The sequence below is a fragment of the Camelus bactrianus genome, chromosome 25, assembly GCF_048773025.1.
Source record: "Camelus bactrianus isolate YW-2024 breed Bactrian camel chromosome 25, ASM4877302v1, whole genome shotgun sequence".
In the NCBI taxonomy this organism is placed as follows: Eukaryota; Metazoa; Chordata; class Mammalia; order Artiodactyla; family Camelidae; genus Camelus; species Camelus bactrianus.
The window spans coordinates 1,577,229-1,589,849 of record NC_133563.1 but is presented as its reverse complement, the minus strand read 5'-3'; the positions used below and the strand labels follow the sequence as shown (position 1 = coordinate 1,589,849).

Genomic DNA, 12,621 nt, shown 5'->3' with positions numbered 1-12,621 from the left:
TTCTTATTCTTTGGGTATGCACACCATTCAGTCAGTATTTTGCAGGAGGCAAAGCACACACCTTGGAGACTGTCTGCTAAGCTATGTTATCTCAAGAAAGTACCTCAGATTCCAAAGTCTCCATTTTTTTTTTTTTAATGGAGACACTATCATCTACTTCTCAGAGCTACCTTAAGGACTAGAGGCAATATAACAAAGTAACTGGCAAATAGTGGACATTATGAAATGCTAACTATAATCTTTAAGACTCAGGAGAGGACCGTGGAACAAAACGTTAGACATACATGGGGCTAGGAATGCTTCACATAGTGTATGTGCTGACACTTGGACTCAGTTCTCAAATTTTAAACCTTTTGTTTTCTTAATGATTTCTGACTAATTTTTTCAAGATTTCTACATTCACAGCCACTTGTGGATGACATTTTCAGGAAAGAGAAATGTTGGCCACAGAATAATGACTTTCTGTAAATCAGTAATTTTGCTGGAATTTTTGTTGTTGTTGTGTCTACAGTGATAACGTGTTTTCAGGATTCTCTTTCCATTAAACTATCATGATAACTTGGTTCTCCAATTATTATAATGCACTTCTGTGTTTAATGCCCCACTTTGGCATACATCACCTTCTCCAGGAAAGCACCCTCTTTTTATAGTTGCGAAGCGTTGTGTACTTTTTTCTCTTTCTTTTTTCTTTCTTTTCTCTCTCTCTTTTATTTTTAATTGAAGTATGGTCAGTTTACAATGTTGCATTAATTTCTGGTGTACAGCATAAAGTTTCAGTCATACATAAAATTGCATATAACATATTCCTTCTCACATTCTTTTTTCATTATGGGTTACTACAAGATGCTGCATATAATTCCCTGTGCTCTACAGTAGAAACGTGTTGTTTATCTGTTATATATAGTAGTTAGTATCTACAAATCTCAAATTCCCAATTTATCCCTTTCTACCCCTTCCCTCCCCTGGTAACCATAAGTTTGTTTTCTATGTGGGTCTGTTTCTGTTTTATAAATAAGTTCACTTGTGTCTTTTTTCTATGGATAATTATTATCCTCTGCTTTGTATTATAGGGACTCAGGCATATACCTTATTTTTACAATATAAGTTGGAAATTTTGCAATGATAGAGTCTCTGATTCATCTAGCATTCAAAAAGCAGTTGTCCGGAATATAATAGCTGTTCAGTAAATATTAGTTGAATGCTGCCTGCTTAAATCATTTCTGTAAGCTCATGGTTCAGACTGTGAAGATACTCATTATGGCTCCACATCATTTGTTTTTCTCAAAATCAAGTATCTATTGAGCTCAGTCAGCGCCAGTCTACCCAGCTGCGTTCACTTCCTTCTAATGGGCTGTATGCTTGCTTGCTTCTAACCATCTGCTCATTCTCACTAACCCCTCTATTCAGTTCAACGTCGTGCCTAGCATATGGACGCCGGGAGCCTGGGGCAGGCGACTCCTCCCAACATTGAATTATGCTGTGCTTGTAGCTATTAATTTGCTGCTAGAAAACTCTATGCTATTTATTGTATCTTTCAATTACTTATTTGATTGTTAAAATGATATATCGATGATTAATTTGAATAAAAACTTATTTTAAAGGTGTAAAAAGATACCAGCTCAAATGTCCACTTTTATCTGAAAAGCTTTCTAAACTAAATCATGGTTTGATAATACTATTTTGGAACAAACTATTAGAGTCACCTATAACATGCACAAATATGTTTCAGTTGGTATTTGAAACATTAGTCCTTAAAATTCCTTAAGGACAGTGAATATTTCCATTCACTATACCAAAATAGTGCAAAATATAGTGTCAGGTTCTGTAAACTATTTTTAATAAAAATAATTGAATCAAATTAATGAAAGAAAACTAAGATTTTTACGTTTTTTAATTAGTTTGTCTATGGTCAAGGTGTGTAGGGGAAGGCAGCAAAGTGGCTCACTCTGCTAATTCTTTTAAATGCCCTTATTTTTGGAATCTGTGGCCCCACAGTTCAGTACAATTGCTAAATGCATCTTCTGAGTCCAGCTCCTCCTGAAAGAATTTGTTTATTTGAATAATTTTGCCAATTTCAAAACTATTGTCTAATTTTTTTAGTAACTTCTTAATACATAAATTCATATTTCTCAAAACAATTATACTTTCATTGGAAATAGCTTCAAGGGCCAGAATGGCACCGAATCGCTAGGGAATCCCTCCGACCTATAAGGACTGTTTGCTTAGAGCCCAGGGTTAACCCCAGTGTCATGGAATTGACACTTCCTACTCAGCAAAAGGGAGCACTGACATTCACAGCAAAAGCATTAACAAGGCAGTACCTTTCATCCTGGCAGAAGCTCCTAAAGGCAAGACTAAAGAAGCAAGGACAAGAATTCCAAATCTGGGAAAAGGGGATTTAGAGCACAAAACTCACGTTCAATTAAAAATGTAAACCTAAGTGTTTGGAAGAGCTAAGCATTTGGATGTTTGAGTAAAGGTAAGAGCTAAAGTCTCCTGAGTGAAAAATGGGTAAGGCATTCTCTACGAGATGAGTCAAGGGAGGTACAGAAAGATTATGTGCCCAGCTGGCAAGTGAGAGAAGAGGGTTGGGGTGCTTCTGGACACCTGCCAGCTAGACGAAGAAGCTGAAGTTCAAATGGGGTACGGGGGGCTTGCTGCAGGCTTGGGCAGACAAGCAGAGGCAAAGGAGGGGTGAAAGTAGTGCAGAGAAGGCACCCACTAGGTGCCTGTGTGCCGGGACAGGCTACAATAAACCTGTGTGAGAGAGTCCTGTTTTCATAGAGAAGCCAGGTGCAGACAACAAGCAGGAGGCGTCATCCACCTGACAGAAGAAGCGTGCATTTCTAGTGGATGGGACAGGAGAGAGGACAGGCTTGATGCTGACAAGCAGCATGAATGACATCAGAGCCTTTCTGTTCTCCCAGGCTTGGAGCGCGAGATCCAGGATGCCCGGAGAGGGGAGAGAGCGGGAAAGCCGTTGCGGTGGACTCTCCTCTTGTGTTCCTCTGCATAACTCCTATCCTCAGATCTCACCTGGCCTGTGCTTCTCAGGACTGCCTTCCCTGACTTCCCTGACCTCAGTTCCTCGTAACACAATATAATTCTTCTTCATCGCACTTTTCACAATGATAATTTTACATCCATCTGTATATCAATTACCTTTTCCCACCAAACCTGACATCGGGACACGTGGATGTCTGCTCCTTTCTGTATTGTCCGCATGCAGCAGAGGGCCTAGCCCACTGCAGGCACAGTGACTGGTGAACTTAGGAAAGAAGCAAGGAAGGGAGGGAGGGAAGGACGGAGGGGGAGAGGTGCCTGAGTTAGGGGTCATTAAGGACAGTACAAGTATGAAAAGGAGAGACTAGGGACACAGTAACACCTCACAAACTACCCAGCTCTGCTTAGAGGTGCCCTATTGACTGTCAACTGTTTGTGGCCAAATAAAAAGCTATGGCAGACCGTATCTCTGTCCTGGGCAGCCACATGTGAGCCACTTAAGGGCAACGCTGCTGCACTGCCATTGGACCCTGTGATGCATGTCAACGATGCTGTGCACAATCAGAGATAATGGCGATTCGTTTCTCTGGGGATTTTAGAACTGGCTGATTTACCTACGGGGGACCTTTGTTCTTAGATGCTGCCATAATCATGACAGCACTGTGTTTGACTAAGTTGGACTTTGAAAATGGCTTACATCCTCTTCCACTCAAGTTGACATTCGATGGTTTACTAAGTGCCAGGCACTGAGGACAAGACAAGGGCTCCACCCTCATGAGTTATAATCAAGTGCTTCTTTGAAAACTGTTGGTATCCCAGAACTTCATTAGTCCCAGGCTAAATGCATTCACCATAAATTATAGGCCATTAACCCATTTTTTTTCATGTCATTAGAAGTGATTGGAAATTTCCGGTTTCATCAGTCAAATTAGCAAAGGAAAAAAAAAGAGATAGGATCTATATTCTCTAAAGAATCTCCTCCCATTTTATCATCGTTGCTAGTTAGACCATAAACGTAAAGATAGTCATAACAGCAACCACGATTTATTGAAAATTTCCCATGCCAGGCATTGAGCTTTACATATAACATTTAATGTAAGTCCCAGCATGAAGATAAAGACGTTGTTTTTTTCATGCCTGTATCCTTGGGACCAGCATGCACACAAGAAATATTTGTCCAAAGAACGGATTTACGTAAACAAATGGAGAGCAGGAACAATCCATGTAGTGTTCACACCTGCCATATTTAGGCAACCCAGTTTTTGTTTTTAGAAACTATAAATTGAACACTGTCATTTCCCACTAAGTCTATAGAATGATAAGGCAATAGGGCTAAAAGCCACCTCAAAAGAGACCTCATTTCATACATGTATTCACTGGTTGAGTGATCTTGACGAGCAACTTAACTTCTTCCCGAACCATAAATTTTATGAACCGTTTGAGAATAATAATAATGACTTCCTTGAAAATGAACACAGACTGGCTCTCAATAAATGTGGACGTTGCTGCCTATTTGATACATTTTGTGGTATTACTTTTGTTTTTGGAACTTAAAAAAAGTAACAAGACTGTTTTAAGACTGTGCATTCTGTGGAAAATATGACCATAAAAATCAGTCTATTAGGGCAGCCTCGGCTTCCCGGGATGGTAAAAGAAAGTCCAGTCCAAATGGTAAGCACAGCATAGACCAAAAAAAAACATGTGATACGGAAATAGCTTCAGTTATTGTTAATAAAAGTACAGCCTGAAGCAACACAAGAAAGAATTCAAACTAGCTTTCGAAAAAACGCATTCAGGGATTTTATAGAAAATCGTTCGAAGAGAGTTAGTATGATCTTTGAACTATGACGGGAGCATCGCCAAACTGTGAAGCCCACAAGGAAGGGCACTCAGCGAGGTTTCAGCTGGCGCTGCGGGCCTTCTCTGCTTCTGTCTCTCAGCGCTCACCACTGCCTTACACTCTGCTTGTCATCCTTGTCTGCTTCCCGCGTCTCTTCTGACTAGGACATAAGCTCCATGAAGGCAAGGATTTCCATCCTTTTTTTTTTTTTCAGTTGCCAAATCACCTGAGACACGATGGTCCTCGATACTCAGGTGTGGCTTTGACTAAATGAAGGCAGAGACGGAAGCCCAGTGAGAGTAAATGCCTTATATGTAGCTGGTAAGTGGCTGAACCAGCTGTAAAGGGTGCATCCAGGACGTCAGTCACTCACCCAGGGCTCTCGGCAGCTAAACTCTTCTCTCTTTTCTGAAAGCGTTATCTGCCATTTCTATTAGCAGCAGTGAGAATGAGCAGTATTTCTGAACTGTGTAAATGTTCTCTATCCATTGTTGAGGGTTTCTAGTACATTTAATTCCAGCCGCTTCTAGAACTCCCCTTATAAAGGGGAAATCGATTTTTTTTCAAAACTGGAGACTCCATATGAAAAAAACTGCTAGTTCATAGCAGCCAAACAATAATGCCATTAGCCTGAATCTGACTTGTAAAGCACTTTAAAGACAGACCACAAGAACCCCAGTTTGTAATCAATTGAATTCTTCTTTAAAAGTGAAATGTTATTTCTTCTTTAAAAGTAAGTGCCGAACTGAGCCAACTCCCTATTTCAGGAAATTGACAGTAAACAAACAAACTGTCAAAATTCAGAGTCTCTCCTAAGTGAATAGCAGAAGGATGAGGAGGAAAGTAATTGGGGAACAAGAAGAAAAAGTGACGATCAGACTCTTGGGCTTTTTTTATCCTGAGGAAATATATTTTACAGTCTGTAATTTTTTTTTTTAACTGAACAACTATTAATCAAACAGGAGAGAAGAAAATACGTGTTTTCAGATATGCTAGAGTTCAAAAAACTTAATTACCACATACCTAGACTAGAGTGACCTCTGGAGACTTATTCCTACCAAATTAGTGAGTAAGTCGAAAAAAGAGAAGAAATATGGTTGCAGGAAACAATGGGTCCAATTCAGGAGAGCCGCAAAGGGATGGCCGGGCTGACGGTACCCAGCACAGCTAGTGATCAGCTTAAACTGGGGCAGGAAGATGGAGGCTCTTGGAGGCAAGTCACTCAAGGAAAAAGCACATTAGATAAATACGTAACATGATCAATATTAAAATAAAATCAGGCCATGATAAAGGCAAAAGGCACAAGAATAAATGAAAGACAATTAGAAACTCCAAGGGAACAAAAATGGTATCTGAGGAAGAAAGTATAATCATAATACATTAATTGGCTCCATGTAAATGATGTTTACTTATTTTTTTTTTATTAATGGACTTTATTTTTTTAGAGCAGTTTCAGGTTCACAGCAGAATTGAGCAAAAAATACAGCCCTCCCCACCCACACATATATACTCCCCCACCCTCAACATCCCTCATCAGTGTGGGATATTTACTTATTAACAGTATACATTTTAGAAGTTTAGAATCCTCCAAGAGGCAAAGATTTAATCATGGCTGTGACTGAACACAATATAAATGCTATACATCTCATAAAAGAAGTTTATAATTTGGGAAGGGGGAGAGAGAACAGAGCCGAAGGTAAACCACAGATGCTAACGTTCCCATCTTACCAAGTGGGGAGTAAAAAGACACTCTAGCTGATGAAGAAGAAACCGTGGTGTAATAATAATAAACTTAAAAGATAACTATGGAGAAACTGAACATATTTAATATAATTATATTTGGAAGATGAAGAAGAGGGGTATCTAAAATGGACAAATCAAGAAAACAGAAGAATTAAAAGCGGTTATATATGGAGATCAGAATTGCAGGTGGGGGGAGTGGAACAGAAGAGATGCTTTTTATTATAAACCTTTTATAGTATTTGATTTTCTTAAAACAATGCACTGTTACTTTCATGGAAACAAAGTTCAAGCGGAGGGGGAGAACCAGCTCTTGGCTCAGTGAAATCCCAAATTCTTTTGCATAAAAACTCCTTTGTCCCGTTAGAAAAGTCCAGATCTTTGTTGTTCTGTACTTAAACATGCACTTTTAAGTTACTATTAAAGGGGGAGTTTTGAGTATTACTCTGTTTCTTAGAGAGACATGCTCACAGATTGCAAACTCAAATAATTTTGTAAACCTGAAAGGGAATGAGGTAGGTGAAGTTATGTAGGAAAATAGAGGGTTTTGGGGTTTTTTTTGGTAAGTCTGAACTCGAAACTAATGAACTTTAATGAACTACCATGACTTGGCTGGTTAGAGGTTCTTTCTTTTTCAGTGCTGGTGGCAGTTTAGGAGCAAATAAAAAGAAAACTGCAAAGTTAATATCGCTTGCCTGCTCCCAACCTCAAGATTCTAGCAGCTGGGGTTTCACATTATTCAGCAGAAATGTTTAACACAAGCATCTGGGATTCATTCGTGTCAACTGTTGCTCTTTAAGAAGGATATTCTTTATTTAAAATACTAACCTTCTTTTAAAGACTACTTCAGAAGAAATGAATGCCCTCTCCTTCCCATTTCCTTGCCAACGCTCCCTTTCAAAGTTCAGCCTGCTCTAGGAAATTGAAAAGGAACCCCCTTCTTACATCTGAAACTTCCCTTCGTTCCATATGCAGAAGCTTCAGGATGGTCCCCAGGGTGAACAGCATCTCCGGGACCCTCAAACCCACTTCCAGATGGAGCCCCCAAGGTAAGCAAGCAGATCCAAGCTCCCAACCCCTTTCCAGATGATGGCCTCCAGAGAGATGAGTGTGGCAGAGACCTACCCCTCACTCCAGACGTGGGCCACGAGCACAGGAGTTAAGTCGAGACATCGTCTCCCCTCACATGTGAAATTCACTAAGGGAGAAAGCACTGTGATGTCCCTCCAGCCACCGTCCGCAGTGAGTCTCCGGGGAGCCCAGCCTCCAGGGGTTGAAGCCTCATTGTTTCCTCACCACCTATTTCCCATCCTCAATCAAAAAAGTTCCACTGGTCCTCACCTGGGTCAAGGCGCTTATCTCTGGGCACACGTAGGGGATTAGGTTATTCTGAAGGCGCAGTGTCTTCAGCCCAGGCAGGTTTCCTAACACTGAGGGCATCTTTGTCATCTTCTTTCCGTTTAAGGTGACAATTTTAGTGCTTTTACCACCCTGCAGTGCTCTTATTAACAACTTTTCAGCCATGGGCTCAGAAGAGAAATAGGTTCCTTATTAGGTATCTTTAGAACTTCTGACTGAAGAGTTGGTGTGTCATGGAAACAGCACCATTCTGAGATCTACCATGTTGAAGGTGGGAGGCGTCGGGTAGTTTCCTTTGTAAAAGGGAGGGAGGGAACATAGCTGGTTCCAGGTTTGGGGCAGGAAATGTACAAGATGAGCCTAGAACATTTTATGCCAGAGACATGGAAGTTATCGAGGAACAATGAGATCACATCAAAAGGACACAGAAGCCACTGCTAGGGGCTCCCCCTGGTCTAAAATGGGAAAAGTCGTGGATCAGAAGGAATGATGAGTGGAAACATCAATACACTAATATCAAAGAGTTCAGAATGCTATTATAAAAATAAAAGAAGCTCATTGATTACTTTGGGACTTGCTAGGGAACCAACTCATAAAACTGAAAATCGATAAAGGAAAAAAAAGGAAGCATTTATTTGGCTTTTCCAGTACAAACTGCATTTTGGTGTAACCTAATAAACTTCTTACTCATAAAAAAATGGAAGCCAGTAAATGAGGAAGAAAAATAGATTCAGAAAAATCGCCATTTTTGTAAATCCTAGTGAAATAATAGACATATGCAAAGATCATAATTGGATGCTAAAAGCATTAGATGAGAGGTCGATGAGGAAATGTGTAAGTAAGAAATCAGGCAAGTAACCTGCTGATCAATTTTAGCATCATTAAAATTGAGACAGTCACTTACTGTTTTTCAGTCTCATAATGTGATGCAATAAAAATTACACATCGCCACCTATGGAATATTCTTGTCTGAAAATTGACTCAAAGGCTAATCATGCTTCCAGATCTAACTAACATTTACAGAAAAGTTGAGGACCAGAGAACAAGCTACTTTAATCTCAGGTAAGCAGTCAGCCAAATCCAGAACATGGGAAATTCTACGGGGCAAATGACACAATGTTTAACCAACAAGTCAAAGTCATTAATAAAAAGGAGGGGAAACTGTCACGAAATAAATGAGACTAAAGACAAACAACCGCCGAAGTGCAATCTGTGAATCTTGTTTGGATCTTGACTTGAATAAAAATATTGTGAGTCAATTGAGGAAATGTGACCTTGGAATGGGTATTAGATGATAGGAACTGGTAATTCTGTTACATGTAATAATGACGCAATAGTCGTATTTCTTTTTTAATGTATCTAAAGTTTAGAAATGGAGGTGAAAAAGCAGTCTTGAATTTTCTTTAAAATAATCAGGGCACAAAAAGGTGGAAGAAACAGATCAAACAAGATTGACTTAAACACTGGTAATTATTGATGCTCACTAAGTACATGGGGTTCATTAGACTATTCCTGGTTTTTTTGGTATATATTTGAAAATTTCCAAATGAAGGATTAAGACAAAGACAAAAGAGGAAGGAGGAGATGAAGCCAATGATACTGATTAGAACTCCATTGGGCCCGCTATGAGGCTTGGAAGCATTTAGACTAACATATATAGCACATTTAGATTGTTGATTTCCAAAAACATGAATACTATAAAATGTATTCTGGTATTCTGCATTGCAAGTATTAAGAACACAATTCAATCTTCCTTTGTAATTCACAAATCATTTTATTAGTTCATTCAACAAAGATTTAGGAGTACCTACTGTGTGCTCAACACGGTCCCAGGCACTGGGGATAGAGGAGTGAATTAAAAAGACAAAATTCCCTCTTCTCAGTGAAATTACATTCTGGTAGCAGAAGGAAAACAAACAAGATACATAAGTAAACTTAGTATGTTAGATGGTGTTAGGTGCTAAGAAAAAAAATAAGCAGGTGAAGAAGCTAGGGAGGTCTACCTATGTTGCTGCAAATGGCATTATTCTTTTTTATAGCTGAGTAGTATTCCATTGTATAAGTATACCACACCCTTAGAGTCTACAGGAAAGGTAAAAATGTAAATAAGTCATTAATTCATTTAATATTTTTTCTAGTTTTACTAAGATCCAGTTGGCATAGAATATTAGTTTAAGGTATACAATATAATGATTTGATATATGTGTATATTGCAAAGTGATTACAAAAATCAAATATTTATGAAGCGCACATTACATGATAGGTACCATTATAACATTGAGGCACTGGGGAAATAGTAATGAACAAGATAGGTCATTTGGCTCATGAAGCCCACATTTCAATATAATAAATGCTAATTTAAATAAATCCACAAAGCAACAAAGAACTTGATTTGAGGTTCAAGGAAGATTTCCTGCTGTTGACTGCTCAGGCCAGTCATAGCGGATTTAAAAGGACTAACTAGCGGATGAAATAATGTGAGGGAGGGAAAGTAAATAAAGGAGCATGAAAAAATGTTCACGGCATGAAATACACAGGGCCATGGGGGATATAAATTATTCTAGTGCGTGAGTCTCAAGAAAGGAGTGATGGGAGTTGATGCTGGAGAGGTATGTAGGACCATGCATTAAGGGCCTCCCTTAAATGCCACAATAAGGAATGCGGGCTTCATCCTACAGCAATGGGGAGCCAGTGGAAGGTTTAGGTCAGGAAGACAGTAGCCAGATGAGAAGAGATTTATGGGAGTAAGACTGGAGGCAGGGACAATTACGAGGCTTGTGTACTACTCTAGGTGAGACAGAAAAAGGGACAGAGAGGAAATGGCAGTGCATAACATAGGTAAGATTATTTCTAGAACCTGATCTCTAGTACCTCAGATGGGGTAGACCATAATTCAGGATACCAAAAGGTGAAGATCTTGATTTAAATGCCTACATGAGGCTGTACAGAAGAGAACGTGACTGCCTTTACTGAGCACGTACTATGTGTCAGGCAGTGTGCTAATTCTTTATGTAAGTGGACTTATTCAGTCCTCACAGAAGGCAGGGGTTGGTATTTTAAGAAAAATCAGGAGAAAGAGTATAAGTCATCCCTGTTCAGAAAATGATAAATGCAGCAGCCTTGCAGAAGGGTGATCATTTGCTTCAGTAAGGCATTCTAGTCATCCTGATTATACAGAAATAAGACAACTATAAACTTTCTCCTGGTCAGTATATTACTAGTTTTTCATATTCTTATAGTCTGTATACTTGTTTTTGAGGACCTATTTTTTTAGGTTCATTAAAATCAGATTGTCCTAATTGACACATGAAGGTAAATAAACTGGAACACACTAGCAGAATTCTAAGTCACTGTCTCTTTTTTTTTTAATGTTTTAAATTATTATTTTTATTTATTTATTGTGGGGGTAGTAATTAGGTTATTTATTTATTTGCTGATGGAGGTACTGGGGATTGAAACCAGGACCTTGCGCATGCTAAGTGCACACTAAGCTATACCCTCCCCTCATCTCTTTCTATTGCTCGTGGTCCTTTAGCCTAATTAAACGCCTGTCATATACCATCCTCTCAATTGATCTTACGACTATCAACAAACATGAAGCACTTAATATATAGGCCAAGCAATGTGCTAGGTATTTTAGTAGTAATCAGCAAGTTCTCGTTTCTAAGCACTTAAAAGACTAAGCGAAAATAATAACAATAATAATAAACAACTAAATATAAAAAACTAGTTGTAAGTGGATAGTTACTAGGAAGCAACATGCATGAACTGGGATACCCAACCCAGCCCAGTGGGGGAGAAGTCTGGTCAGCGCTATTTAAGCTGAGACCAGGAGGACTAAACCAGGTGAAGAAGGCTGTACCCAACTCCGAATGTCAGTTCAAAGACTTTCAGGTAGAAGGGAGCAATGGTGGGATAAAGAGTAAGAACTGACACTTCCCAAAACTTACTTTGGTTTTATTTTTATTTTTTTCCCTTAGCAGAGAAGCTCAGGCATATTTATTTACTATTTACTACCCAGTTTCCCCATAACAAGCATTTCTCCACTTATTTAGCGCCTTAAGAAAAACGTGATTTGATTTTTATCCTGCATACATAAAGACTGGTTCTCCCACTTTTTTTTTAAATTGAGTTATAGTCTGTTTACAATGTTGTGTCAATTTCTGGTGTACAGCACCTAAAACACACTTTTAAAAAGAATTAGAAACCCTGTGAGTTCTGCTGTTTCCAGAAGATGGAAAAAGATACATTTTAAACAAGACTTAGAAGAATCAATCTTTGTAAAAACACAGACAGAAAAACCGCTCTCATTTGTCAATAAAAGTAAAAACAGTACGAAATTACCAATTAAATTATCAGAAAAACAAATGACTTGCTCTTTCAGCTAGTACATGATAACCTGTACCAAGACAATGTATTAACAAGTATGTGCCAGGATTAATTTGCACAAAATTCCTTCTAACTGTTTCACATTCTTGCACACGAATTCACTTTTCCTTTCTTCTTGAACACTCATGAGTCTTAGATATTTTAATTAATTTGCCCTTTATTATTCTAAAATAATAAAATATAATTATAAACATTTAGAATCTGTGATTGTATTATTTTCAATTATATGAGGACTAATAAAGGCTGAATAAAATTCTAAAACAAAATGAGCTTTCTCTATTTCTAAATTC

At 38.7% G+C, this 12,621-nt stretch overlaps 1 protein-coding gene across 2 annotated transcripts in view; it reads right to left on the bottom strand.

The window, feature by feature from the left end:
* Nucleotides 1-8,226, bottom strand: part of LRRC69 (leucine rich repeat containing 69) — a 73,464-nt gene extending 65,238 nt beyond the window's left edge. For both annotated transcript variants that reach the window (XM_010968402.2, XM_045505452.2), the window contains exon 1: nt 7,925-8,226. In XM_010968402.2, coding sequence (XP_010966704.2) covers nt 7,925-8,107 — 183 coding nt within the window. In that variant the 5' untranslated portion in view covers nt 8,108-8,226. The remainder of the gene's footprint in view (nt 1-7,924) is intronic.
* Between the last annotated feature and the right edge of the window lie 4,395 nt (nt 8,227-12,621).